This window comes from Suillus discolor (genome assembly GCF_016758755.1).
Source record: "Suillus discolor strain FC423 chromosome Unknown F5147scaffold_9, whole genome shotgun sequence".
Taxonomy (NCBI): domain Eukaryota; kingdom Fungi; phylum Basidiomycota; class Agaricomycetes; order Boletales; family Suillaceae; genus Suillus; species Suillus discolor.
The window spans coordinates 123028-150668 of record NW_024541256.1 but is presented as its reverse complement, the minus strand read 5'-3'; the positions used below and the strand labels follow the sequence as shown (position 1 = coordinate 150668).

Below are 27641 nucleotides of genomic sequence, written 5' to 3'. Positions count from 1 at the left end.
GTACTACTTGCCTTCTTGAATGTGGCAGCCCTCTCCTTAGCCAATCAAGCCACCTCAGCCACTCTCTTCTGCTCAGCCACTCGAGCCTCCTCAGCAGCTTTCTTCTCTGCAGCAACCCTTGCCTGCTCTGCCTCCCTCCTCTCTTTCACCTGCCTTTTGTTCTCCAGACGCCTCATATGAACTTCTTCGGTCACTGACATCTGCTTCTCATGACCATCTGGCAGCATTGCCTCCACCTTCACCTGAATTCTGGTAATTGCCTCCTCAATCTTCTCCCCTACCTGAATACCAAGGATGGAGGCGCCCAAATATTCAGGTACATCATCTCCAGCCTCATCTGCTTCATACTCCTGAGCACGGCGACACTCACGAAGGAGGAGTCCAAGTCCAAGGATAACAATCATACCCCAACCACGAGATCTGATGATATAGCTCTCTAGTTCCTTCAAAGCAGTGAAGGACGCCTGAATATCATAGTGCATATTTTGAGGTAGATATTCCTCAGACCACGTCCAAGATGACCAACCAGGCAGATGTTGCTTCCTAGCTTTGCCCTTAGGATCTGTAGTTTGCTTTCAAAAACAAGTCAAATTCAGTGCTGTATCATAAAATTCATGAATTATACATACTGTCTCAGCAAGCTTTTGAACTGTGGCCAACAGATGATGGTATGATGGGAGAGTGGAGAGGGACTGAAGATAACCAACTGTATCACCGCCCATATGGAATTTCGGACAGGAATGGGAAAGAGACAAGGTGTGGCTCGGACCTATTGCCAAGTCTTCCTCTTCATCCAAAGAAAGATTGGCTTGGGGGACCTTCTTCAGTACCTTGTCCTCATCATCTGATACTTCCACATATTTTCGGTTCTTCCTTGATTTTTGACTTACATCGCCCTTCTTAGCCAGAGAATCATAGAAGTCACCTTCCTTATACCCAATGAATCGTAAAATTGGTTCATTACGATTAGCACGGAACTTCCAATGTAAAAAAATGATGCTGATGACGTCCTTCTGCAGGTGAGAAGGATCCTTGATGATGACATTCCGAGGGATGCAGTCCATGTCAAGGTAATGGTCCGGATCCTGAGTGATATGACCCCAGAGGACTGCAGCCCAAGGGTTGTTTGAGATGACTGCTGTTGAATGTAAGCTGTCAGAAAAATAAATGACTTCAAAAATAGAAATAAATCACCATAAGCCTTTTGAAAGACCTTTTGTACAATCTTCTGCTGATTTTTGAGCATGAGAGATTCAAACCCTGTTGGTAGGCAAGGATAACCCTCATCGTCGACATGCACTGTTAAATCGGGCAAGTTCTCATCTTCCTTGTCAGATTGGTCTTCAGGGTCTATGCCTGCTGCTAGATCATTCACAAGTAAATCAATTACAGTAGCCAAGACTTACTGTACTCTGCTTCAGTCAGCCAGTCAGCAAGGCGGTCTTGAGACTCTCCTGCCCATTTTTATTTTCTTTGGATGCGAGAGTAAAAGTTTTATTCGACTTCCTGGGACAGGATTCCCAGCTAAGCCAGTAATTCATTAATATAAATGTTGATGAGAAAAGAAAAAATAACACTGACATGGTTGTTCCAGGCATTTTTCCCTCCCCTCGATCATGAGCTGCGAGAATCACAAGATGTAAACCCATAGTTCTTCCTGCCATCTTTATGAAGTCCTCCATAAGTTTCTTCTGGTGTCGGCCACGGTATCTGTAGATACACATGAGATTATCTTAAATATATCAATGTAGTATTGAAAAAATACCTGTCTTTGACGTGAGAATGAGGACCTTCCTCATTCCACTTTTCAGCCACAAGTCTGAGCTCCTCAAGCACATCTGGTGAGAGGGCATTGTACCAGGACCGGTGAAGGTGAGGAATCTTGACTATAGGTGAAATGCTAAAGCTAACGGGGGTTCTACAGTAAGACCAGGATACGAGAATACGACTCGACCCAAAGGACAGCTACTGAGAGAAGTTCCTCTTTAATGTAATGGAGGGAGTCTTCGCCAACTAGACGGGTGGTAACAGGCGCGAGAAGATAACGCGCGCGAAGGCGCGAGAAGATAACACGCGCGTAGGCGCGAGTAAGCAAATGCAAAGGTGCGCGAAGGGCGCGCGCGAGCGAAAGATGCGAGGGGCGCGCGTGTATACGGAAGCGTGCTTTTGAGCGATGGGGGAGAGTGTTCAAGTATAACAGATGCGCGAGCGATGGTAGAAGAGTGAAGTATAATCGGATTTCAAGTACTAAGGTGCACTTATACAATTTGCAGTATACTCCGATAAGGGAGAAGGGAAGGAAGTAAGTTAAAAGGAACTTTCCCTCTATTTAAGAAGGGAGATTACGCTATGCGGCGCGCTTCCGAGCGTGGTACTGAACCGAGTAACCATATCAACTCTAAATATATTCTAAAGCCTATGATAGACTTTCTGTATGTAAGCGCGGAGATCGGACCGAAGGTACGTCAATTCAGTGAAAGGGATAAGAATAACGCACCAGTAAATCAGCGAGGACATAGGACGGACGGACGGACAAGGGTACGAAGGCCTAAGGGGAGGCGCACGAGCGCGCGCGAAAGGCGCGAGTGCGTGTAAGGCGCGCGAACGAGGCGCATACGTAGGGCGCGCGCGTGAGAGCGCGTATGACTGATCCTTCGGATAAGAGCTGGAACGTGTAGGGAATTATGTGGGTAATAGGGCCGTATATTCGCATTGAGAGGCGCGAGTCTCTACACCGGACAAACTTTGTCCTTGTCCCCATGGACCTCAGGTCAGAGATGTCACGATGCTTCTTATCATACTCCCCAATTTCTTCTTTAAACAACTTCTGAGCGACATCAAAAGGTGAGAATTCAGTCTTGAATGCTGCAGCATCCAGAGGCTTGTCATCCTCTCGGTCTCTGACCATGTCTACAGTGACAATCCCTGGACCAGATGGGAGTTTATGACCTTCCTGTATGATTTTTTTCTCAAGGTCCTGATCTTCGTCATCCTCCAGGAACCGCAAGTAATATGTACGAATAGCCTATAAAATTAGATTACTGTAGATGTAAAGACACTGGAAACCTACCTTCCGAAAGTTTTTGTCTGGAAGCATGATAGAAGGATCCTTGGCTCGATCAGTTTCAACTATAGAATCCTTGATGGTTTTGAGGATTGTAGCCTTCTTGGCCGTGTTTCCTTTGGCAGAAACATAGGCAACCTTGTGCTCATCCAAAACACTCTTGAATACATGTGTCCAGTCAGCCATTATATGCAAAAATCTCAAGAATGTAGGCTGGTATAAGTTTGCAGAAAGTGCAACCAGTCCACAACTCACTTGACAACAGATCAACAAACCATGTCACATGATCAAAACACAGTCATGTGTTTTGATCATGTGACATGGTTTGTTGATCTGTTGTCAAGTGAGTTGTGGACTGGTTGCACTTTCTGACCAACTCAGACTTAATGACATTAGTTTATACACCAAATCTCAAGATTCAGACATGAAAAACAAAAGATTACTCAAACTCAGAACAGTGATAACATGAGCAAAGAACAGTGTAAGACAAGTATTGCAGAAAAACATGTAAATTAAGCTAAGTGCGCCTTCAATGGAATATCCAACCAGGTACTACCATTCTTCCTACCAGAATAGAGTACTGTGGACCCTGGTGGCTGAGAGAATGTGTGGCTTACTTTGCAAGAGTCATTTTTGCACTCAAAAATGTAAGACTTGCTGTCCTTGACATAGGCAGACCTCCAAGAATTAACCCTACCACACCCACTGCATTGGATAGGCAAGGGGTTGCCCCAAAGACGGACCTCCACATTAGCCCATGCAAACCTAGAAATACTAAGGCCGCCCTCCTTGACAGTGGTCAACAGAAATATGTCAGAGTGGCTGCCTAGGTCCCAGGACTGTGAGAGCATATCCTTGAAAGCCAACCGAAGTGGGCACCGCCCAATGAGGACCCTCTCAGTAAATGAAATGAGCAAGTGTGAGGCGAAAGAAGGTTGAAAACGAGGAGCATTGAAGGCGATGGTACCGGTTAATTTGTGTCTGTGGAAACATTAGATAAACCATGTCAAATAAAGGCAAAAAAAACTTACTGGACAACAGCCTCTTGCAAGCCATGAAATGAGTCTAGGTTGTTGACAAGGGAGCCGCACCAGAGCATCCAGAGATATGATTCTTGGGCATGGTCAATGATACTTTGCCAGGGTTGGAGGATTATATCCAAGAACTGTAACAATAGTCACTATTGGCCGGTTCCAAAGAAAGAAAAACTCACATCATTGACTGGAGTGCTCACATAGCCCTTTGAATCATCTCCATACCCAGTAAAAGGGTCTCCAAAGTCCTCGTCAGTGTGAGTGGACACACTGATGACAACACGCTCCCAGATGAATGAGTTCTTCAAACCTTTAATAAGGTGGCGGATTTGGGTTCAGTAGGGGGCAAGCTTGCCATCAGTACCAATGTCGTAGTATACCTCGACATATTTGATGCCATTGCCGGAGTAGTATGACTTAAGGAAGCTGTGAGCAAACTCAAAAGGGCTACCAGCCACTTCGAAGTCAACGAGGATAAGGTGAATAAAAATGACCAGAGCCGCCGATATTTCAGCTTGGGCGGACACCTCAAGTGCACCAGTGACAGATAGGAACTTGTCCAAGAAGGGAAGGCCGTTGCTGTTATAGAAACCCTGTAGTGATGTGATGTTATCAATGAGGCATGAACAAATGAAAAAAAATACTCACAAAGTAGGCGGTGCTTTGTTCCATCTTCAAATGACAACAGATGCACCTGAATGAGACGTCCTCTTGTAGGACTTTGGTCTCTATGTCAGGCGGCAGTTGCAGGCAGAGCCTGCAGACGACTCTGGGACACAGCGCGCACATGAAGAGAGTATTGTCTTCATAGCGCGCTGCACCATCCCTGCAGAGTATACAATACTATAAGAAGAACAATGTACATTAGCAAATAGAGGAGTGAGAGAATGTGCGCACCTCATTGTGGGCACTTCTCATTTCTAAGTCCTCACTGGTGGCGGCCCTGGTGGCAGTCAAAGCCTTGAGAAGAAAGATAAAGTGAATTAGCAGACAGAAGACAGAGAACATAGAGAACATAGACTAACCTCATGCTGACCATTCCTCTTCTCTAAGTCCCCACCTCCCACAGGTAAGGCGCCCCTGGTGGCACTCAAAGCCTTCATTTTCTGGCGGTCCCCTCCAGAGAGTTGCACTCTTGAGATCTTGAGGAGGACACGTGGCACTGAGCCACTGGTACATTTCTTGGTGGTATTATTGGTGCGGGCCATGATTGATGAGGGAGAGTGCGCAAAATGCTAGAATTGTAGTCAGTGTTAGCAGAGTTGCATGTGCCACACAAAGACCAAATAAGGACACTGACATTCAAAAAGATGCGTTGGAGAAGAGCGGCGCTGACAAAAAGACGCTGTAGGGATTCATTTCTGGCTAGGCTTGCAGAGACTGTTTTTACCTTAGTGCTATGTTTGCACTTTTGTAGCTTACATAAGAAAGTTACCTTTTCACCAGTTCTACTATGAGTCTGAGTATTCAGCAAGTTTCTATCATATTTCCTCTTCTCTGAGCCTTGAGCCTGGTCCAGAAACCCTTTAGGGTCGAATAGCAGCTAGGTTCTGCAAGACCCAACATTGTTCAGACTCACCATCTGAATTGTTGTACCTTCAACGCGCTGAGAAAAGATGCACTGAAAAAAGAGAGCCTGTAGTCAGTGTACCTAGCATGCGCCACACAAAGACCAAATAAGGACACTCACATTCAAAAAGACACGTTGGAGAAGAGTGGCGCTGAGAAAAGACGCGCTGAGAAAAGATGCACTGAATAAAGAGAGCCTGTAGTCAGTATACTACAAGGCCACACAAAGATAAACTCACATTAACAAAGAGACGCATCAGCAAATGAGATACATTGACAAAAAAAAGATGTCCAAGAACTAGTCAGTATATTACATGGGACAAACAAAACACACTTACATGACAAAGAGACGCGTTGAAAAAAGGAACGTGTTGACAAAAGAGATGCGCTGAGAAAAGAGACGCGTTGAGAAAAGAAACAAACTCACATGACAAAGAGATGCGTTGAGAACAGAAGACGCGCTGAGAAAAGAGACGCGTTGAGAAAAGAAACAAACTCACATGATAAAGAGACACATTGACACAAGAGACGCGTTGACAAAAGAGACGCACTGAGAAAAGAGACGCGTTGACAAAAGAAACAAACTCACATGACAAAGAGACACGTTGACAAAAGAGACGCGTTGAGAAAAGAAACTTGTGCAAAAACCAACCAAAGATGCACGTGACTCCACCAGCAAAGTCTGATTGTGGACTTGTTTGCTCCCTTGGATTTGTGCGTGGGAATGGCCAGCGCAAACATTAACAAATAAACAAACAATACATCAACCGTCAATATTGTTCACACGGTTCATCTTTCTCAACTTCAACCATGTTTCCGCCCTCACTCTCTCAATGCTCTATCATCCACTCATATCCTGTGGCCTGTCCTTTGGCCACTTGCAGACTGCAGCTGCAAGTGGTCAAAGGCAGTGCTACTATTAATTTTCAACCGCCCTTAGTATGTTTTGTTTGACTTATGCTTTGTAGTACTAACTTGCCATTTTTTATTCACAGCTGCGCTTGATAGTGCGCCTCAAGGTCAGTTTTCTTTCCTTTGTTTCAGTACTAACTTGCCATTCGTTATTCACAGCTGTGCTTGATAGCTGGCGCACATCAAGCTTTTGCTTGTTAGTGCGCCTCAAGGTCAGTTTCCTGTCTTTGTTTGAATTGTTTCTTGGCTATCCATGTCTCTAGAGACTGGCGCCTCTTACTTTTCTTCTCTTCTTAGGTCCTTGGCTATCCATGTCCCCAGGGATTGGCGCCTTGAACTTTGGGATCTGGGGGATGTGTTCTTGGCTGTCCATGTCCCCAGGGATTGGTGCCTTGAACTTTAGAACACTAACTACATTTCTTTCTCTAGATTTTTCGCCCCTGCATTGTTTGTTGAGCCTGTGTTTTGTGCTTCATGCATACTCAGATACTAACTGCATTTTTTCTAGCTTTTGGCGCGCCTGGCTTGTTTGTTGGGCCGGTTTTTTTGTCTCTCTTTCCTACATACTCTAATACTAACTGCATTTCTTTCTCCAGCCTTATATATGGTTTTGGTTTCACTACTCCTTCATTGGTTTAATCTGGTAAGCGCCAATTTCATATTCAGTCTCATACTGACTTTCACTACACTAGATTATCAATTACTTTGGATTTTTGGTTTCACTACTCCTTCATTGGTCTAATCTGGTAAGCGCCAATTTAATATTCAGTCTCATACTCACTTTCACTATACTAGATTATCAATTACTGTACATTTTTACCTATCTTTTGTACTGTAGGGTGCAAGCGTGTGAGAGTGATATAAAGGGCAATAACGTCCAAAGATTAGAATTTGACTGCTGCAACAAAGGAATAATCCTCATTGTTCAATATTTCAGTCTGTTGTGATCTTGTACTGTAAGGAAGATAAGATGATGGTGGCATCCAGTACAAGAATAGTGAATAGTGAACCATTTCTCTGTTCTTGCACTATGTTTTCATGGTTGCAGTAGCAGAGTGCTTGAGAGCAGATGCTGACAGAGCAGCAGATGAGGGACTCTTCACGCTTCCAGAAGCACGCTGTCCAGCTTTACTGGTCCTCTTAGTGGCAGATGTTTGCACAGTTAGTACAGGATGGTAGTCTGACTATTCTCGCACACAGAGCGCACATAAAGAGAGTATTGTCTTCATCACTATTCTTGTACTGTAAGGAAGACAAAATAATGTTTGTATCTAGTACAAGAATAGTGAATAATCTGAATATTCTCATACTGAGCGAGTCAGCTTGGCTAGACAGCCTCACAAATCCATTCAATACATCTTTGTCATTTGAAATACTCCTTGCCACAATTTTGGCCTGGCATTCTGCAAATAGCTCTAAAGGGCCTAAGTTAATCAAAACATATTAGGTTATTATGTCACAATAAATTTGCCTTCATATGGTCTGATTGTCTAATTACATCATGCTTAAATCGACATCAGCGCAGATCGCGAGAACTTTGGTTTATTTTTTCTTCTTCATAATGGACAACCTCAAAAGCAAGACAACTGAGCTAGTGGCAGCTCTGACCAGGAGGTTTGGAGAGATCATGGGCAATTCATCTGAACTAGGTGTCCTTCAAGATGGTAGAGTTGAAACTGAATTACTGCATAAAGCTAGGTAACTATGGTTTAGTATTGATTGTAGCTGACTATTAATTAATGAGGGAATCAAGGATGAGAATAGCAGTACAGCTTCGGCAGTGCTTGGAATCACCAGCTGATAATTTAACCTTCAATGATGGGTCAATTTCAGAATATGAAATCACCCAGGCCACCCTGACAATTGTGCATGCCATGGTCAACCCCAGTGAGTGAAGAGAAATTTATGGCTGTATATGATTTTAAATGCTGAACTACAGTCAATATTGATTGGGATGTGGACCGGTATGCTGAGAAGGTCAAATTGTCACCACCAAATCTGGATGGGTTGCCATCTGCTGAAACGGTGAAGGTTCAACGATACAGCAAGGCACGAACAGTGCTCCTGACTGTATCTATAATTGTTGTAAGGTCGCGCGTTGCCTAGTCTGCTATACTTGAGACGACAAGTGCGTTCGACCCTAAAGGGGAAGCGAGTGCAGCAAGGATCTAGAGGTATGCACTGAAAGCGCTACTGGTTGGCCAATGCGAAGCGCGGGAAAGCGCAGGTGCGCGCGAGGCGCAAGAATGCGCGAAGCGCGGGAATGCGCGCGCGTGTATGCGGAAACAAGAGAGAGTAAGAGTGAGTTTGCTTAGGTGATGATATGATGTAAGACAAGAGAAGGGAGATGCAAGGTGTAAACAAATAGATTTCTACTATGTTCTGCTAGGTGGATAGTGGGTAGTAACCAGTAAGTCCTCTGTCGTTCTGGTGGGAGAGTAAGTTTTTTTGTCATAGTATGTACTGCTGGCGCTTAAGTATGGCGCCTAAGCGCTGTCATGCGGAGCCGAAGCGCTACCGAGTAAGGTATGTAAAGATATATGTAAGTAAGGGTCCATGATAAAAATAAAGATGGAACGATAAGCAAATGTGAGAAATGGAAATATACGCACTAGGGAACTTGGTGGACAGTGGATGGATGCTTCCGGATGGCTGGCGCTATAGGGCGCTCAAGCGTGGGAAAGCGCGCGCGCATATACATCGTGAAGCGCGGGAAAGGTACGCGCGCATGGCGCGCGTTGCGTGGGAAAGCTGCGCCTCATATAGAGATAGCTGCAGGTAGCACACAGAGTGATGCTACAAGTTCGTGCCATGTACTCCCCAGTGAAAACTGCCATATTGCACAATGAGAGGCATGAGTCTCTACAACGGATAGACTGAAGAAGTTCTTCCCTGAAGTAGTGCTTGGCAAAATTTTGGTTCCAACAACAGTTATAGACAGGCACGGAAAAATTTTAGTGGTTTACCTCCCTAATATTTTGACATCTTCTCGCCTAGTATGTTTCTGGTTTGGGATTCCCCTTCAAGGCTAATTAATAAATAATCAGGAGCATGTCAACCACATCACTGTTGGCTTGAGGGATACTCTTCTCAAATCCCTTACAAATAAGAACACTTGGAGGGATGAGGGCTATATGGTCCCAGATGGTGGGGGGGAGTTTGGGGCTGGTAGAATAACAGTGGTTCCTGCATACTTCATGCAAAGACAAGAGGTATGGTATTTTTACCAAGTGTTTATTTTTAGTTTAGTTTTAACTCTATTCTTAGCGACTAATGGATCCATTGGTGACATTGGAGTCTTATAAATCGAAGAAGGTCCAACAATAGATGGCAGCTTTGACAACATCAGAAGTTCTATGGAATGCCATAACTGCTGTGGTGGCGCCGGATCTTTTCCAAGCTGGCATTTCGGCATTTTCTGAGGTCATCAAGGAAGTTCGACGCCCCCAAAAAAAACCTGCCCCAGTGGAATCTTGGCCCTCAATCTTTTCGGGACTTGAAATCATTGCTAATCGGATCACATTTAGCCACAGAGATGGCGGTGGATCTCCTTCACTGTTAGATCTTCTTGTCAGTCTAGGAAGAAACCATCATGCAACATTGGCCTTAGCAGACCTCAAAGCAGAGCTTGATTATTCTCCTGGCACAATGGTTTATATCTCAGGAAGGGTGCTAGAACACTCTGTTGGACCCTGGCTTAATGGAGAAAGGTTCGTAATTGCCCACTTTATGAAGGATGCTGTGCACAACAGGGTGGGGGTGCCAAGGCCGGGTTTTCCCATGCAAAGCTTCTTTTTAGAGTTAGTAGGAAGGAGGCAGAAGGGTAAGAGGGAGAAAATGTGTAGAAAATAGTACTGGAAAATCCCGAAGATATTTGCTGTTTTGGGGGGGGATTGTGTAGCCATGCAAAAATTCATGTTGCACTCCAGTCATTCATAATCTCAATGAGCTCAAAAGCCACACAGAGGCGCAATAGGTTCAGAGTAGCTCCATCTTCATCTGATACTCGTTCAACAAAGAGAAAACAGGGTGCTTACAAATATACATATATATCATCAAAAACTCGAAGGGGAAAAAATACATGGAGAGAAGCTAATGCTTCAATTGTCTATGAAGAAGACTCTGATAGTGAAACAGAGCCAGTCTCACCTTTGAAATAAAAACAACAACAATGTACTGAAGATTATTCTCTGGTGGAATATGACAGAGAGGTGTATGGTGATTTCGATATAGGAGGCTCAAATAATATCCAACGAAAAACCAAAGTGAGTTATTTTGACACCATTATCAACAATTGGCCAACATTGCAGACCCAAAATGATTTTCTTCAGCAATACTTGCCTTATCGTGATGAATATCTTTCAGTGCTGTTGGAGTTGGAACAGCTGATCAACAATGGGAAATGTGAGGATTGCGGAGGAGAGGAGGGCTTTATTCGTTGTCTGTCCTGCTCAGGAGAGCACAGTTGGTGTTCCTCATGTGCTGTCAAAGCCCACCAGCACCATCCCTTCCACAACCTTCAACTTTGGAATGGCAAGTTCTACCAGTCTACTACTCTATGAGACCACAGATATATCATACATCTTGGCCATGGTGGACATCCTTGCCCCAATTTGTTGCAGCAGTCCAACCCCTCACCCTAGTCGGATCTCAGAGCAATGGAAGATGTGTTTGGACATGGAGAGGGGGATACTATTTATGACACTCAGTTAGGATTGTCCAACCTGGTCATTGTGCATTCCACTGGAGTTTATTCACACCGTGTATCCTGGTGTCAGTGTCCTGGTGCTGATAAGGACGGACATCTACATCTCCTAAAAGCAAAGTTATTTCCTGCCAGCATCACTCGGCCTCAATCGGCTTTTACCTTCGATGTTCTAGATAACTTCCTCATAGACGCTTTGGAGTGCAAGACCTCAGCTATGAGCTTCTATCAAAAGCTACGTCGTTTTACCAATAATGCTTTCCCTCATAAAATACCTGTGAGCAATTTCTTTATTACTGTACCCCAGGCTTACATGATAAAAAGGATCGCTACCGTGAACTTATGCGGGTGTCTTGTATATGGAGGGATTTGGTCAATAGAATAAGGTTCAGCTTTGCACATGAGTTGGACAGATCTCCTGGTCCAGGGGATTTAGCTCTTTATTGTCCAGCATGTCCCCAGCCTGGAATAAACTTACCTTCTTTTTGGAAGGATACCTACGACAGGTAAGTTAGTTCATCAACAACTGCCAACTGAGCTGATTTTTGTGGGTGGCAGTTGGTTGGTCATGCAAAGATATGTTATCGATGGAAATTTTACAGCTCAACATATGAAGATGAAGACCCCAGAAGATGATGTTTCACTAGCAGACGGAAAGGGATATATGGTGACAGAAGAACCTTATTAAAGTCACATAATAGAATCTGTGGAAGAGAAAGAGGCGAGTTGTCATATTTCATCACATGTTTCCTTGGAAATGATGTCTAATATAATTTCAGAAATCATCTTGCAGCAATCACCATGCTGTGAATGCTGTGAATGTCCAGAGAAGCAACCTAAGAGCTACGGGAGTTGGGGCAACAGCATGTGCTAGGCATGGATGTTTTGTTCCCCTTGCAGTGGTTGACTTCCAAAAGGGAGAGAGGTATGTGGATGCATTGTTGTATTATGACCTCAGGCTGACTACGTAGTCAGACAAATGAACATGGACTATTCCATCTGCAACGCATTGAAATATCCATCAGAAGATATTGACAGTGCACTCATAATCTATGATGTTGCATGCCAGTGGAGTATCCACTTTGATGAACGGGTGAATCAAAGCTATCACCTGTCTCTTCCTCCATCAATCAAAATATTGCCAGCAATCGGCAAGTTTCATCTAAGCGCTCATAAGCTACTGTGCTTTCCCAGATTCAGCCTCGATTTTATTAAAGGAGCTGGTCATATTGATGGGGAAATCTTGGAGACCCTCTGGGCCCCATTTAACAAGATTTCCCCAACCGCAAGATCCATGACTCTCTCTCACAGACAGGAAGTCTTGGATGACCATATGAGGGATTCTAATTGGAAGAAGCTTGTCAGAATTGGCAAGTCCCCTCTCTTGACTTCTGAGATGTCAACTTCGACTAATGGAACACTTCAAAAGTCAAATTATTACTTAAAAAGTATAATCAAGCCGTACAGGGTGTTAAAGACACTCAGGGTCCATACGAAGAATTGACGAAGTCTCTTAATCAGGCCAATGTCCAGAAATGGAAGAAGGAAGCTGAACTAGCAGCTCTTGATCGCGGTGAGCTTCTTGACATCTATCAGCTTAAAATAGATAAAGGTAGGTTCAGGTAAAATTCAACTGTGATTAGACCTGATTATGAATCATCAAAAGCTCCAACTATGGCTGAAATAAGGCTAAGGTTGACTGAAAACGAAAGTGTCCACCAATGGTAGGACTGGGGCTATTGCATAGTTGATCGAGGGTATCAACATAGAAAATGCTCAGTAAGGTGTTCAATATTTGGAATGTGATTGACTCAAATTGGGTTATTAGAGATGCCCTACGTTCTTTTATAAGACAACTGCCAGAGGATCCAACTGCTTCTCAGAGAACTCTCATGGAAGAAAAAAGACAGAAGCTCTTGTCTTGTATTAATAAGTTCCACAAGACTGCGTTGGTTATGACAAATGGTATGGAATTCGAGGGGGAAGAGGGATTGCACCAGGATGACCCTGAACTGTGCCTGGGGGAGGCTGATGGATCTAATTTTCCAGGAATTGAAGAGCTGGGGGAAGAGAGTATTTTGGACCTCGGAGATGATGCTGACTCACCTGCAGAGGTTGCTGAACTTTGGATGCCATCATGGGGAACATCTGATCCGATTATGAATGATGTTGTCATTCAATTACGTCAAGAAGAACTGGAGCTTCAAAAGGGTTAAGCAAATGACTCCCTGGAAAAGCTTTATCAAGCCCTCGGTGACAGATCTATGGTGTTTCCAGAGAAATTACACTCCAACAAATCAATTCATCATCAGGGTACTAGATCAACCAAGGAACTTCAAAAAATCACCTTGGCTATCAACAAACATGCTCGAGAATATTGTCGTTCAAGGGCAGCAAATGCAACGATTGGTGGCTAACTCTGATACAATGTCATCTTATCAAGCCCTAAAGGCTGAGGACCTTATAGTAAGCAAAGAAGTCACTGAGGAAAATAGGCATGGTCAGGGTTCTGATAGACTGGCTTGGTTTTGGAGAATCAACAGTGCAGAGGACAGCCAGAAGAGTGAGTGGATGAATAAATGTGAGTTTTAATATTATCTGATTTTTATTAAGGTACTGAGCTTATGTTCCCCATGCCTAGTTTATCGAGTGAATTGGTTGAAAGCAAAAGCACGATATGACCGTTGGAGTGAAGAGTTGAAGTTAGTACAGCATGAAATGTGTTGGACAGTACAGTGGTTTCAGAACCAGGAGTCAGGAGTGGAGAGCAAGGGCAGATGAAAGCATCAAGAATGGGCATAGGGCATATGCTGAAAAGCAGGCTTCCATGTGGGCTGAGTTTGCAGCTGAGGGCATAAAGAGTTTTGAGGGAAAATGGGGTATGACAAGTTGATATTGAAGATGGCTTCATAATGTAATTACTTGACTTCTAAACATACCAGATGATATGCAGCCAGCCTGTTAAGAACGTGCTCAATGGTTCAGATCCGAAGGGCTTGGCTTCAGCTTGTGCGCTGCGCCCCTTACCCGAGTATGTGCCCCTAACTTCTGAGGGCTGCTGGACGATGTCCGAAGGTTGTTGGATGATGTCCGATGCGCAGGAATTCTGGCGGACGTTCAGGAATGAGTGATAAGACTAATCCGGACAATGTCCGAACTAGAAAGGAAACAGCAGAGGACTACCAGAGGTAGAGGCAGAGGTGAGCAGTCTATAGGAGTCAATCCTAAGACTTTAATGGAGGACGATGAGAGGAGAAACTCAAGTCAGACGGAGGAGGGAATGAGCAGAGTCTAAGATAATATTTGAACTGAGGAACTACAAGGATTGTACAGGGTTTATATACTACTGAGGACATAATGGAGAAACAGTTAGTGCAGTGCGAGGCTATGGGAGGCTATGGCAGAGCATGTGGGATGACTATCACTAGTCTATCAGAACTTAGTAAAATGAAGACAAAAATAAATCAGGGACAGAAAATAAAGCATGCTAACTGATAAGGGAAATATTAAAGGGAAAAGGCACAGAAGATAGGAGCTGACTGGATCTGGAAGTCCGGAAGTCTGGAGATGATTGCGTGATTGGTCCGGGTTCAGAACGTGGGATATGACAGCAGCCCTAGATGAGGAATTTGCTTGTGCTGTGACATGCTCATTCTGCCAAGCCTAGTCCAGGCTTTGGCTTGAGCTTGAGTTCACTAGTGGCAAGTTGAACCTGCATATTTCACTGAGCACGATGAGTTACCTCGAACACTATTCTCATCGAGAGAGAGCCAGTCGAGAATGCAGTACTTCTTCCAGTAAATGTGCGAGTAAGGGTGAGAGCAGTGGGAGTGAGGGGTATACCACAGATCATGTGTCGCCCAGCCAGAGTACTTGCAGAGGCTTGTCAGAGGCATTGCCACATGGTGGGTGGTGGGTGTAGCACTGGAGTTTGTGGCAGGGCCTTTGGAAAGTGAAGATAGTGACTGGTGTATAGCCACATTATACCAATTGGAGTGGGTGAAGCTGGCCTCTACTCCAAACATTTTAGGACGATTGCTGGGCAGTTGGCTGAGAACCTGGAGATCCTAGGAATTGAACTGAGGCTTTTGGTTATTGCTGCACTGGTATGGGATGCAGATGCAAGAGCCAAGTGTAGGCAGTATGAACACCTTCGGCTTAAGCTTAGGACCAACGAGAAAGATGGGGATCCTGAATGGCTACTCTGGGAAGTAGGGCACGCCCTCAGTGCAGTAGTGGAATCAAACGACAACCTCTCCTTCCTCGACTTTGAGAGTATTGTGAACACATTCACACTCCTCGTTCTCCCTCTCAACCCAACCTCCACAGGCTCACCTCTGAGAAATGGGTCCGCCCACTTGGAAACATGGTCCCCTTCTTCAAAGGTGTCATCCCTCCCCATCCCCACCACCAACAATTTCACTTCTCTATCAACCCTCACGATCTTCCTACAGAACCTAATCTCTCTTCTTCAACTGCCAGAACCCCTACCCAGCGCCCCACCACCAAAGCATAACCTGCCTCATCAAGATGTCCTAGGTCTCATCGTCATCACCCCACTGACCACAGTGCTGCACTTGTTGGCTATTACAGGTCTCACAAAGACGCATGCACGAAATTAGTTGAGGCAGTCACTGAGTGTGAGGCAGAGTGCGGGTCCTTCTACATCGGCAGACACATACTTTTCCATCAAAGTCAAATGGAAATGATATAAAAGTCTGGCTTTAAGTTGAGGGTTGAAGACGAGGACTTCAATGTGCATCCCTCACCGTTGTATGAAGACAACTAGGATGGTGCGCTAGACCAGCAAGAGGCCGGGCACAAAGGTTAAAGTCCTTGTGGTCGATGAGGCTGTATTCAAGACATGGCTCAAGGAGAACATGTTGCCATTTTCTTTGGTCAACAGGCGACTAAGTAATCCTCTGTGAGGCCTTACCACCATGGTTTCATCACTGCCGTCTTTACCTTCTGTTCTAGGCATGGACTTAGTACCCTGCATTCTGGATATGCTCCTGCCGCTTACCCTTGAGTAGGCTTATATTAGGCTATTACACAATGTAGGAGTACCATGAGTGCCAGCATCAACATGAACAGCTTTAATGTTTGAGGGCACTCTCGTACAGGAACTCATCCGAGACTATCGGGTTGCAGTTACTATAGTTTCCCAAACACAAGCAAGAGGACCGACACAGTGTCACAGCAACACTCGAGACTGTGATCTGTACTTCAAGCGCTCAAATTGACCCACCAAAAGTTCTTGGTGTTTTCACGTTCAAGTGCAGGGTCGACACGCCCCTCAATGCCCCTCCTGACCCCAGGTCTCTAGAAAAGTACAAGCGGATCTTTGTACATCTATGGGCAGTGAAGCATGCAGAAGGTGCATTACACAGTGACTGGATGAGGGTTGCTGGTGCTGGATGAGTTGGGGGATGATTGGAAGGTGACTTGATCATGCCATGATGCTTTCTTCCTGTCCTAGTCCATGGTGCGGTGCTGACGTGCAGTACAGGACTGGAGTATGATTGGCAAGAAAATGGCCTCTGGGCTACATATGTTCAAATCTTTATGGGCTTAACTCCAAATGATTTGATCAAATTCATTACAAAACTATGACATAGTAGTACAAGACGGGACGTGAAAGCTCAACAAACAGAAAGAAAAGGAAACATGGGAAACAGGTGTGAATCCTACTACACTAGATGTCTAAAACCAGTTATGGGCCCTCAATGCTCTCATTATCCCTCCCATCCCACTCCTTCCTCATGATCTGTTCGTTCAAATGTTTCAGATGCATGCCCATTGAAACTCCAATTGCTGCGATGCAGACGGCATAGGAATACTGATATGTTGGGCCCTATTGAGTCTGCCAGACGTACCTACAAGATATAAGTAAATGTGGATGATGAGCGAGAGACAGTATCAAGTGTTACTGATGATCCAGAAATATTTCCTGCTTGCTAGTGCATAACCTAATGCAACAGAGACAGCTTGCTTCAGGTGTTCTCCTGCAAAAGTGCTATTGACCCAGCCCCAGACCACCATATACCTAACATCGACTTGAGCCATCAGGAACCTATACGTCTTTGAGTACAAGAGACAGCACACCATAAGTGCATGACACCATTTACAGTGAAAGATGGTGTGCAGCCATGTTTATCATGCAGATAGATGACGAGTACAGAGACTGTAACTGCATTAGATGCAGCAATGTATATACAATGCTTTTGCTTCTTATCAGAGCACCTGTTCGTGAGTGAGACATGACTTTCCAATAAAACTGGTTTACCTACCTTAAAAGGGCAAAAGAACCAATGGTAGATAACATCCATGGAGGAGCGCAGAACAGCAAAATTATAGTTGTGTTATATCCCATTGTTGCACTACTGATCGTCAGGAAGTAAGCAGATAGGAAACACCTTGACCAGAAGTTTGTAACACAGAGGGGATGGTCATTGCAGCAGCTGAGGAGTAATTGATTCCAGTCGTTGCCCCAAGCACAAGAATCAGAATTGTATGGTGAACAAATCCAGCACATAGCAAAGGGAAACTGAGACTGAACGCCCCTCAAATGAACAGTTTCTGCATGCCATTCAGCATAACGTCTAGCACAAGCAGCATAGCACTAACTTGGGTTGTAGACATTACTGAGATAGCCACTCTAAAACAACATGTTAAAGCGCAAGTCAGGGTCAATGGGTGGGTGCTTGGCATGCACAATAAGCAGAAATGATGAAAAAGTTAATCAGAATGCACTGATCACCCAAGTGGATTGAGCTTCGCTCACACCCATAGGTGTCTCGAGCGTAGGGATCACAGATAGGAGAGATGTGGTACTGAAGGCTCCATGAACTGAGCAAGACAGAGTGCAAGTAGCATATTGAACTTGTGAGCAATAGAAAGTTTTTTGGGCTCATCATTACCCAGGGAGAGGGGCAAGGGTTCTTAACAGTCTGAACGACATTTGTAAACATAGACCAGCGGCCAGAAACAATAAATGGTCATACTTTGGCATAGGAGTTCATGACCTTACTAACTCACTCCAGATTCCCAATCGCTGCACCGCACGTCATTCAGGCAGTTGAGATGTCTTCTGCAAAACTAGCGAATTGACCAGGGAAATCTTCGGGATCAAGACTGTCATCATGGATAGGCCTGAGCAGAGGTTGGTGACCCCTCTATGTGCATCATTGGTCCATCAAGTTAGGGTTAACGAGTGTTTCTTGAGGTTGACATGAAATTTTCTGAGGAAACAACATAGATGCTGTTCTCCTGAAATAGAAGCAATAATTTTGTAAGGTGCTCCCATGGTCAAAATGCGAAGGAAAACACCCGAATGGAACTACCAAGTTGGCGAGCAGCATTAGCAAATTTATGCAGCTAAATGGGAGATGAGTGTCAGGTCATAAGAGCTACATCCATTCGCACCAAGTCCTTGTCAAGATTGTCAATTCACCTATAAAGACCATCAGTGTGAAGGGATGCAGTAACAACACTGATCATACCTCTACGATTCTGATTCCGCGACTTGCAGTTTTCCATTCACAGTAGTTGAAAAGTAACTGAGGCCACTACAATCCAATCATAACTGTGGGCGAAATTACAAGGGGAGCATTTGCACGGATCCCAATCTTCAACGCCAAATTATGATCACCCTAGAAGAGAGGCTGTGTGAATTGAACATTGGCCACACGATGGCTGCCAAATCTTCATCTCCTGATATCCAGTAGTCAGAAGAAAAGTTAATGTTACCTCTGAACATTGAGTGTTGAACATTGAACATTGAACATTGGAACTGTTCAGATGCTCCAGTAGCTTTGTCATGGGTAAAATGGTCTCAGCAGTGGCCAAACCCTTTGCCATGACCCAGAGATCAGGCTTACCTAGTCAACACCACATCACCCAAAACATTTACCTCAAACTCATGGCCTATACAAAGAATAAGAAAAAGGCAATAGCCCTTCCAGTATCCTCTCCTAATGGTCCAAAAACCCGAAGAGGACACCATGGTGTCAACAAGCAGTTTGAAAAGTTGCAAACTTATCTGGGTAGTGGGATGAGAGAGGAAAGACTTGAATGGATTGACTCTTTACACCGCGAGTTTCATTATTCAAAGGGCCTCAGTGACTCCCAGAGGCTACATCATTGGTTATGTAGAAGTGGAACAAATCAGTGTCTACCCTAGTACTTTTGTCTGCACCACAAAGGACAAGAAACACGTCGAGCAGTGCCATGCAAGAGCAATACCCCCATGGTTTCACTACATCCCAGCTCCTGATTTTTGATCCCCCCAACTCCTTTTCCATCACCCCCCCTGAAGAACATGAGGAGGCCCAGTGTGCATTTAAGCATTATACCAGCCCCAGTGAGACCAACCGGTCATCCATGCCTGCCTACCATTTTGGTTTATGGTAGGTGCAGCAGCCCCAATCTATGGTCACTTGTGCAACCAGAATGCAAACTCCTAAGGCACTTGAGGCACTGAAGGCCATTGACAAGCTGCTGACCACAGTTCAGAACCACATGATGCCCAAGATAACTGCTATTCTTGGCAGATACGCTCCCAAACAACTGGAGCATCAGTGCAGGTGTGTATTGCTTATAGAACTACCCAGCAGTACTGATGTTTATGCTGTAGGGCATATCAATCCATCAAGAATTTTATGCTCCTCAAGGATGAGCTCATCAAAAGGCCAGCTTTGGACTTTCTTGGAGCTTTTTTTTGCATTTGCTATTAAGGAGGGTATGAGTGAGATTACCCATATTGACTGGAGTAATGATATCAACTCCATTACTTGGTTGATAGCCTTAGGAGACTGGGAGGGTGGTTATCTCGTGCTTCCATGGGAGGGCCTGGAGTGGCGCATCCCTATCCACCCAGGGGATGTGTTTGGTTTCATGGCACACACACTGGTTCATTGTACAACCCCAGTCACCAAGGGGCACAGGATTATACTAACCTGCTTCTCAGATAGCAATATTCTGTGTCATGGTCAATTTAAGCTCTATTTTAGATCAGTTAGAGTTTTGTAGTTTCTGTATCAGCATACTAGTACCATGACCAAGCTACTAGAAGCCTTGTTACTGACTCCTATGCTTCAAGTTGAACCCTTGAACACATTCAACTCCACCATCAACAAGATTGCAGATTTAAGCGCTCTACAGCACTCTGTAATGTATTACATTTTCCTGATGAGGAATGGGTGTGGATGGATAGATTCAAAGCAGTGAGTGTAGCTCTGCACATTAGCTTATGAAAATCTAAATACAATAAGTGCAAAAATACATGAGCTATTTGGGAGACAAATGTTCACATTTTAGTGTGTCATCTTCGCATGGCATTTTCAACCTCTCCCCATCTCAAAATCTGCACACCTTCACCCCCATCTCTGACATGCTGCAGTTGCATCATGGCACTGTTGTCGAGATGCTTTAGTCATAAACTTTCATGGCTGACATAGGAGACAAGCATGGCCATAAGTTCTGGATAATCGACATATCTGGAGATGTACTAGTGTTTGGTTAAAGGGATGGACAATGCCAATATCAGTTCACTGCCAGTTATCACCAGAATGCCTCTGTCCATCTCAGTTATCTTCACGAACCATGGTAAGTTCCATATCAAGCGATATCTGTACATGTGGATCTCCCAGGAACTGGAATGCAGTATGTTTGTAAAACACCCGCATGACCAGTATATTTGTGAGCCAATAAGTCAGTCGTTTGGCGTGCCCACATACCCGGTGTAGCACTCGAGCTTGCGCTATGCTCGTATTCACTGATTTCCCGATATACATTCAATGCCCGTCACTATCCGATGTAATCCGCACAACCCGACGCAAACCCGACACTTTGACTAGCAGACCTGACATTTCGGCCGCATCGGACCCAATATTTTCCTGCGCACTTGCCCTATCCATTGTAGAGACTCGCGCCTCTCAATGCGGAATATACGGCCCTATTACCCACATAATTCCCTACACGTTCCAGCTCTTATCCAAAGGATCAGTCATACGCGCTCTCGCGCGCGCGCCCTACGTACGCGCCTCGTTCGTGCGCCTTACACGCACTCGCGCCTTTCGCGCGCGCTCGTGCGCCTCCCCTTAGGCCTTCGTACCCTTGTCCGTCCGTCCGTCCTATGTCCTCGCTGATTTACTGGTGCGTTATTCTTATCCCTTTCACTGAATTGACGTACCTTCGGTCCGATCTCCGCGCTTACATACAGAAAGTCTATCATAGGCTTTAGAATATATTTAGAGTTGATATGGTTACTCGGTTCGGTACCACGCTCGGAAGCGCGCCGCATAGCGTAATCTCCCTTCTTAAATAGAGGGAAAGTTCCTTTTAACTTACTTCCTTCCCTTCTCCCTTATCTGAGTATACTGCAAATTGTATAAGTGCACCTTAGTACTTGAAATCCGATTATACTTCACTATTCTACCATCGCTCGCGCATCTGTTATACTTGAACACTCTCCCCCATCGCTCAAAAGCACGCTTCCATATACGCGCGCGCCCCTCGCATCTTTCGCTCGCGCGCGCCCTTCGCACGCCTTTGCATTTGCTTACTCGCGCCTTCGCGCGCCTGTTACCACCCGTCTAGTTGGCGAAGACTCCCTCCATTACATTAAAGAGGAACTTCTCTCAGTAGCTGTCCTTTGGGTCGAGTCGTATTCTCGTATCCTGGTCTTACTGTAGAACCCCCGTTAGCTTTAGCGTTTCACCTATAGTCAAGATTCCTCACCTTCAACGTTGAAGGTACAACAATTCAGATGGTGAGTCTGAACAATGTTGGGTCTTGCAGAACCTAGCTGCTATTCGACCCTAAAGGGTTTCTGGACCAGGCTCAAGGCTCAGAGAAGAGGAAATATGATAGAAACTTGCTGAATACTCAGACTCATAGTAGAACTGGTGAAAAGGTAACTTGATTATGTAAGCTACAAAAGTGCAAACATAACACTAAGGTAAAAATAGTCTCTGCAAGCCCAGCCAGAAATGAATCCCTACACCGTGTCCCATCCCGTCCTGCTAGCCCCACTAGGTGTGTAGTTGATTATTTCACACATTACTCATGTCGTAGCAAGCGCTATTACATGTTTTCCCATCATCCGCAGCGCCTCATGTTAGTTTACATGTACTTCGGACCTGAAATCGTCGGCCGCTACTTTCGCCTATAGGGTTCCGGATTTCTACGTACTTATATATATATTGGACTGACTACGAGTATTTTCATCATCCAAGTAGTAGGGAGCCATTCCCCGATACTTAGTGGTCAAACCCGATATTTCGTAGTTCTTAATTGACATTGTGAATATTACCGCTCTTTCTATCCAAAATACCCGTCGTTATCATATATCCGCATACCGCTCGCTTTCCCGATGTTCGCTATCGCCATTCCCGCTAACCCGCTAAACCCGCACCCGAAACCCGCTAACCTGAAACCTGAAAACATCGGACCCGACACTTTGGCGTCGGACATCATAGATATACCTTCGGACTTTGTTTCCCGCGCTCGGACTTTTGACTGTTTTATCATTTCACTAACTACAGGCCAATCCAATAGCTAACCCCTCGGGTCGAACGCACTTGTCTTGCAAGTATAGCAGACTAGGCTGTGCACGACCACAACACATTTTATATTGCTGGCTACTTACTTCGTGTAGTGCCCAGCAATTGTTGTATCTCTACACTGGCTGAAGCTGCTTCATAAGAATCCGATACTGAACTTCGCTTGTGAGCTGATCATGGAATTGACTTTGGCTTGAGTCTTCTTGCATTTGTCAACTAGAGCCTGGAGCTCCGTGTCCATGGTGTATTCTCCACACAGGAAAGCATTCACGAGGTGTTCTTTGATCGGAAAACGTGCCTTGATGGACTTGTCACCTGTCCAGTCTTTTCTGAGCGTCTTGTGCTCTACAAAAATCTGAAGGACAGTGAGCACGGTCTTCACAAACCAAGTCAAGCAAACTGACGATTTTCACATCCATGTTGCCATACCACCGGAGATGGATAGCCTCAGCAACCTCTGTCTTTTCTAGTTGACCAAGGTGCACTTCAAGATCTTCATTGTCAAAGTAAATGGCTGCAACAAGCGTCAACATGACATCTTCTCTTGTTCCATAATCAAAAATGCACCAGCATCCTTCTGTTCGAATTCATTCTCGGCATTGAATGTTGAACACTAAGGGAAGATCAATTGACAAGTAGAAGTGAAATGCATTTTTGCTAACCAAGTACGGGTAGATATCACAAAATGACTGTTTCAGTGGTACGAGGTTATCTGGATGCACCTAAGATGGTCTGTTTAGCAAACATGGACTCAAGAAGAAAAAGTCTGATGATTACCCATTGCCCAATACTTTGTCATCTGACATGCAAAAGCACTCTGGTTCCCGCCTGTGCTCGAATCACCCCATCTGCCTTGGTGAGATAGATGAGTGGTGCAGGGAGTGTGTTAGAGTACCTAAGCTGAGATGTGAACGTATGAGCATGAGAAAAAAATGTGAAAAAAAGATAGGACCCTCCTCCCAGTTTGCCAACAACTAACAAAGGTCAGCCCATAAGTCGAGAACCAAAGATGCGGGTGGCGAGATTTTTGCGTGGGGACATTGCAGAGTACTGTAGATTAGGATGATAGATAGTTGAGGTCAAAGAGTGCATTGAAAAAAAGTTATGAGCTTACCTATGTCTCCTCCTCCCAGTAAGGCAACCACAAACAAAGTTTGGGCCACAGCTTGGGAAGGAGACATGCGGGCAGCACGATTTTCACATGGGGTCATCATTGTTGGCAACTTGACAAGTCCAGAGGGTGTCGAGGTGCACAGAGATCATAGTGAATGGAGTGCTCTCCAGAGTTTGTATTACAGAGAGTTGTGGTGAGCCACCGCCTGAGGAGTATGATTGTGGGTGGAAGTCCTTATCTTGGTAGGACAATTTGATGATACCACCATGAGCTGGAGGGAGCAAAAGGTGAGTGTTAGGGTAGGCATGGGGCGGTATGTCAAGCTCTGGATTGGCCTTTGAAGGTGGTCAACACCAAATTCAAGACTCATGCTTTATTAGTACTCACTGGTGGTGTCCGAAATCGGCATGTCCCATAAACAAGTCCATTCAATAGAGTCTTGGCCACCCAGAGATCTGGGAATGCTGATATGTGGGTTATAGGCGGTTGCTAGCGCAGCATAGTTTGGATAAATGAACACTACGAACCAGGACTCTGTGTGAATGTGGGGGTAGTAGCCATATTGAAAATTTCTCGTAGATGAGTCTGGCCTATAGCTGGGTACTTATATGCTATTAAGTCAAAACTTAATCTTTGGTTTGCAACTCTAAGCAGAGCGCTGAGCGCTGAGCCAGCGAGCTATTGAAAATCAGGAGGTTGGAAATTGCCATATGGGGTCTGGACCTGGGGACCCCAGCTTTGCTTCTTTGGATGTTTCCAAGACTGTTGTTTCCTGAATCACCATAACTGAATCACCATAAGAAAGTTCGGGTACTGGCCCAAGTGTCGCTGCGACTCTGACTGCTACTGCTATGCCACTGCTATGGCAACTGATTGGTAGGTTTCATTTCGATTGTGTGCTTTCGGGAGGGGGGTATACCTGAACTCTCTGTGCGTATGGTGGTAGTATCATCTCTTGGAACTGACCAAGTGTTAGAATATGTATTCACCATGAATATGTGGCTAATAAGTGTATCGGTGACATACCTGGGTAAAAATTGGTACAATCGGGGTCTAGGGTGACAAGCAGCACACCAGGAAGTGTTCCTTGATTGCCTCCATCCCTGCCTGCTTACCTTTTGAAATAGTAAAACTGGCCAGTAAGCTGATAGATTTCTGTAACTTTGCCTCTGCATAAAGGACAACCACTAGCTTGTGATCGGATGCCATCATCTAGGTAGTAAAGATGGTGATAACCAGAATTTGCCGGGAGGCTGATACCTCTTACATTTCTCCATCTTGTGCTAGCCTGCTTCCTGTGTCTTGTTCTGCTTGTGCACTCAATGCCAATGTTCTGGTTCACAACATGTTGCTCTTAGGATCATCTTACTTTATATATGTTTGACCGACAGTCCAGGACTATTTGTTGAGCGTCTCTTTGTCTCTTAGTTACCACAGTTAACATCACACTTTGCCACATGTGTTGCTCATGAGATCATCTCCTCGTGATGCATTTCTCAACTCACTTTCAAAATTGCAATCCCTTCCCGCATCCCAAATAGTGTCCAACCTAGAGATTGAGGCATTTGTTGAGGAACTTTCTAATCTTTGCTTGCAAGACAACACAGCTAAAAGTATTGTGTTCAGTCAATTTGTCAACTTTTTGGATTTGATCGCCTTTAGGCTACAAAAGGTGCCTCAAACCTTTCAGTGCGCTGATAGATTTGTTGACTTGAGGGAACTATGAGCCCTCAGGCTTGCAATGTGACCATTTGTCATATCCCATATATCCACGCTTCTCTTCCAGACCTCGGACCTTAGATCCGATCTGATCCAATGTATAGATCCACTTCCGATCCGATATACGATAAGCTTCTTAATTCATTTCCTGTTCATATGGTGTTAAACACAGCCTATTCCTTATTTCTTGTTCCCAGTGTCTCAGTTATACTTACTACTGTTATGCTTACTGATCCATTAACCTATGCTTCATTTCCGACTCACGCTTGATAAACTTTGCTTATGCTTCGTACATAGCCTCGGACTCTTGCTTACTGATCTTTCCATTATTCCCTTAGTATATAAACCCTTGTATATGTGTTGTAGTACCTCAGTTCGAATATCAACTTAGTTTGTCCTCTTTCTGTCCTCTGGACTTGAGTCTAAATAACTCTCGTCAAATCTCTGAGACTTAGGATTGATTCCTTTAGTCTATATCTCCGGCTCTATCTTCGGATAGTCTATCCTCTGTTTGTTTCTAGTTCGGAATTGTCTGGATTAGCCTTACACACATTTCTGATATCCGGAAGTCGTCTGGATAATACTACGAGACTCGTCCGACCCTCCGGACATGTTATCGTTAGTCTCTGAAATAAGGGACAGTACTTGGGAAAGGGGCACAGTGTACAAGCTGAGGCTGAAGTCCTTCAGATCCGATCCTCTGAGAGTACGACCTTAACACCATTCAGCACTCTAGTAGTCGGATGATCATCTATCAGTTGTGTTTTGCTAACATGCTTCCTTAGTGAACAATGCTGGCATTACTGTATTTCTTGTTAGCTTGAAAGCTAGTGGAGTGGCATTGAGCTTGACTGAAGCACCTCAAGTGTATCTTATGGACAGTTGGTGGAATCCTGTGGCAAGTTTTCTGTACTGATATTTCTCATCCTCAGCTGACTCCTGGTATTCTAGGTTGAATATCATACATGAATTGATTTAATGTACCTGTGACGCTTGCTGATTTCCACTGCAGAAGCTATGGACTGCATTCACCATCTAAGACAATACTGTTCTGTTCAGGCCATCAAACTTGTCATCAAAGACAGCATCGAAAGCTGTATCATACAATTGCAGAAGAGGAAATCAGCGATGGTGGATGCCACACTATCTACCGATGATTCCATGAGTACTTGTAGTTGGTGGCTGATACGGATATGAGAGCTGACTATGACCTAGGTAATGGGACAACTGACACCAGAAGATGTAAGTGCTAAACTTCTGTAGGGTGACTTACGGCTGATTGAACATGTGTAATTCAGTTTGGTTTCTTGTTTAGAGTACATTTCCTGTTTCCTATGAGCAGGCCTTCGAACAAATTCAGCTTCTGCATTACAAAGGTGAAAACTCAACCATTTGAACTCTTCTGCCATATCCGTGCTGGTGTTACCTGAAACAGAAAGTTCATCGAGTGGTATGCTGAAGTGTGCCAACTGTTTAGCCTATGCACAAGAATCTTGGTCAGAGGGAGCTCATCCATTACTCAAAACACCCACACCATGTTGAATGCCTCAAACACTTGTCCTAGTCCTAGGATTTTAAGTAGCTCTAAATTTGAAATAGACAGTTCCAAACTATGGTGCTGAGTATGGGCAAGTGACATGCAAAATGACAGCACATGCTGAAGAGCAATGAGTGACTTGGAAGCTTGAGAGATCAAAGAGCTTTGTAAACAATTGTGTTATGTACTAGTCTGAGACTTGATCCAAAGTTCCTATGAGGTTTTGACTAGATTTGTAGGGACAGCGCTGTGGGCAATATATAGTGTTTTAAGAGTCAAGTCAAAGCACAGGTAGTACTTGCAATGGCAAATGTGCTACTTCTTTTCAGCGCTAATTTTAGTTGCAGGAATACCGTGCCACTCAATCTAATCCACCTCCTCACATTTCTGCTGTAGTAACAAAGGGACCATCATATTCTGAGT

General features: G+C 44.6%; 7 protein-coding genes across 7 annotated transcripts; 5 read left to right on the top strand and 2 right to left on the bottom strand.

Moving 5' to 3' along the window:
* Positions 1–44: 44 nt before the first annotated feature.
* F5147DRAFT_769904 (uncharacterized protein) lies at positions 45–5306 on the bottom strand (the record flags this gene model as incomplete). Its single annotated transcript, XM_041441092.1, has 18 exons — positions 45–572; positions 630–1138; positions 1195–1356; positions 1407–1415; positions 1451–1506; positions 1582–1710; positions 1766–1881; positions 1931–2247; positions 2535–2665; positions 2745–3025; positions 3071–3223; positions 3808–4045; positions 4096–4229; positions 4278–4408; positions 4463–4691; positions 4747–4941; positions 4996–5058; positions 5124–5306. The coding sequence occupies 18 exons, from the start codon at positions 5304–5306 to the stop codon at positions 45–47; spliced, it is 3564 nt and encodes a 1187-aa protein (XP_041296545.1).
* A 1171-nt stretch (positions 5307–6477) lies between these two features.
* Positions 6478–7443, top strand: F5147DRAFT_758751 (uncharacterized protein; the record flags this gene model as incomplete). Its single annotated transcript, XM_041440414.1, has 10 exons — positions 6478–6606; positions 6663–6686; positions 6752–6791; positions 6877–6934; positions 7009–7026; positions 7088–7119; positions 7176–7222; positions 7272–7325; positions 7375–7387; positions 7418–7443. The coding sequence occupies 10 exons, from the start codon at positions 6478–6480 to the stop codon at positions 7441–7443; spliced, it is 441 nt and encodes a 146-aa protein (XP_041296544.1).
* A 3531-nt stretch (positions 7444–10974) lies between these two features.
* On the top strand, positions 10975–13500 carry F5147DRAFT_769903 (uncharacterized protein; the record flags this gene model as incomplete). The annotated part of the gene is made up of 9 exons (XM_041441091.1): positions 10975–11172; positions 11223–11561; positions 11609–11790; positions 11843–11951; positions 12064–12209; positions 12260–12752; positions 12806–12896; positions 12951–13008; positions 13065–13500. The coding sequence occupies 9 exons, from the start codon at positions 10975–10977 to the stop codon at positions 13498–13500; spliced, it is 2052 nt and encodes a 683-aa protein (XP_041296543.1).
* A 1635-nt stretch (positions 13501–15135) lies between these two features.
* F5147DRAFT_649777 (uncharacterized protein) lies at positions 15136–15906 on the top strand (the record flags this gene model as incomplete). Its single annotated transcript, XM_041433373.1, has 2 exons — positions 15136–15196; positions 15281–15906. The coding sequence occupies 2 exons, from the start codon at positions 15136–15138 to the stop codon at positions 15904–15906; spliced, it is 687 nt and encodes a 228-aa protein (XP_041296542.1).
* Positions 15907–19103: 3197 nt separating this feature from the next.
* F5147DRAFT_649776 (uncharacterized protein) lies at positions 19104–20717 on the top strand (the record flags this gene model as incomplete). Its single annotated transcript, XM_041433372.1, has 7 exons — positions 19104–19429; positions 19489–19617; positions 19735–19869; positions 19957–20030; positions 20088–20194; positions 20327–20508; positions 20603–20717. 7 exons carry the CDS (start codon positions 19104–19106, stop codon positions 20715–20717), a joined length of 1068 nt encoding a protein of 355 aa, XP_041296541.1.
* A 2267-nt stretch (positions 20718–22984) lies between these two features.
* On the bottom strand, positions 22985–24523 carry F5147DRAFT_769900 (VTC domain-containing protein; the record flags this gene model as incomplete). Its single annotated transcript, XM_041441090.1, has 10 exons — positions 22985–23203; positions 23253–23362; positions 23416–23461; positions 23511–23570; positions 23692–23748; positions 23828–23898; positions 23963–24071; positions 24145–24297; positions 24350–24426; positions 24490–24523. 10 exons carry the CDS (start codon positions 24521–24523, stop codon positions 22985–22987), a joined length of 936 nt encoding a protein of 311 aa, XP_041296540.1.
* Positions 24524–26692: 2169 nt separating this feature from the next.
* Positions 26693–26842, top strand: F5147DRAFT_527348 (uncharacterized protein; the record flags this gene model as incomplete). Its single annotated transcript, XM_041430021.1, has 1 exon — positions 26693–26842. A coding segment is annotated over one exon (150 nt), but the record flags the coding sequence as incomplete, so codon positions are not given.
* Positions 26843–27641: the final 799 nt, after the last annotated feature.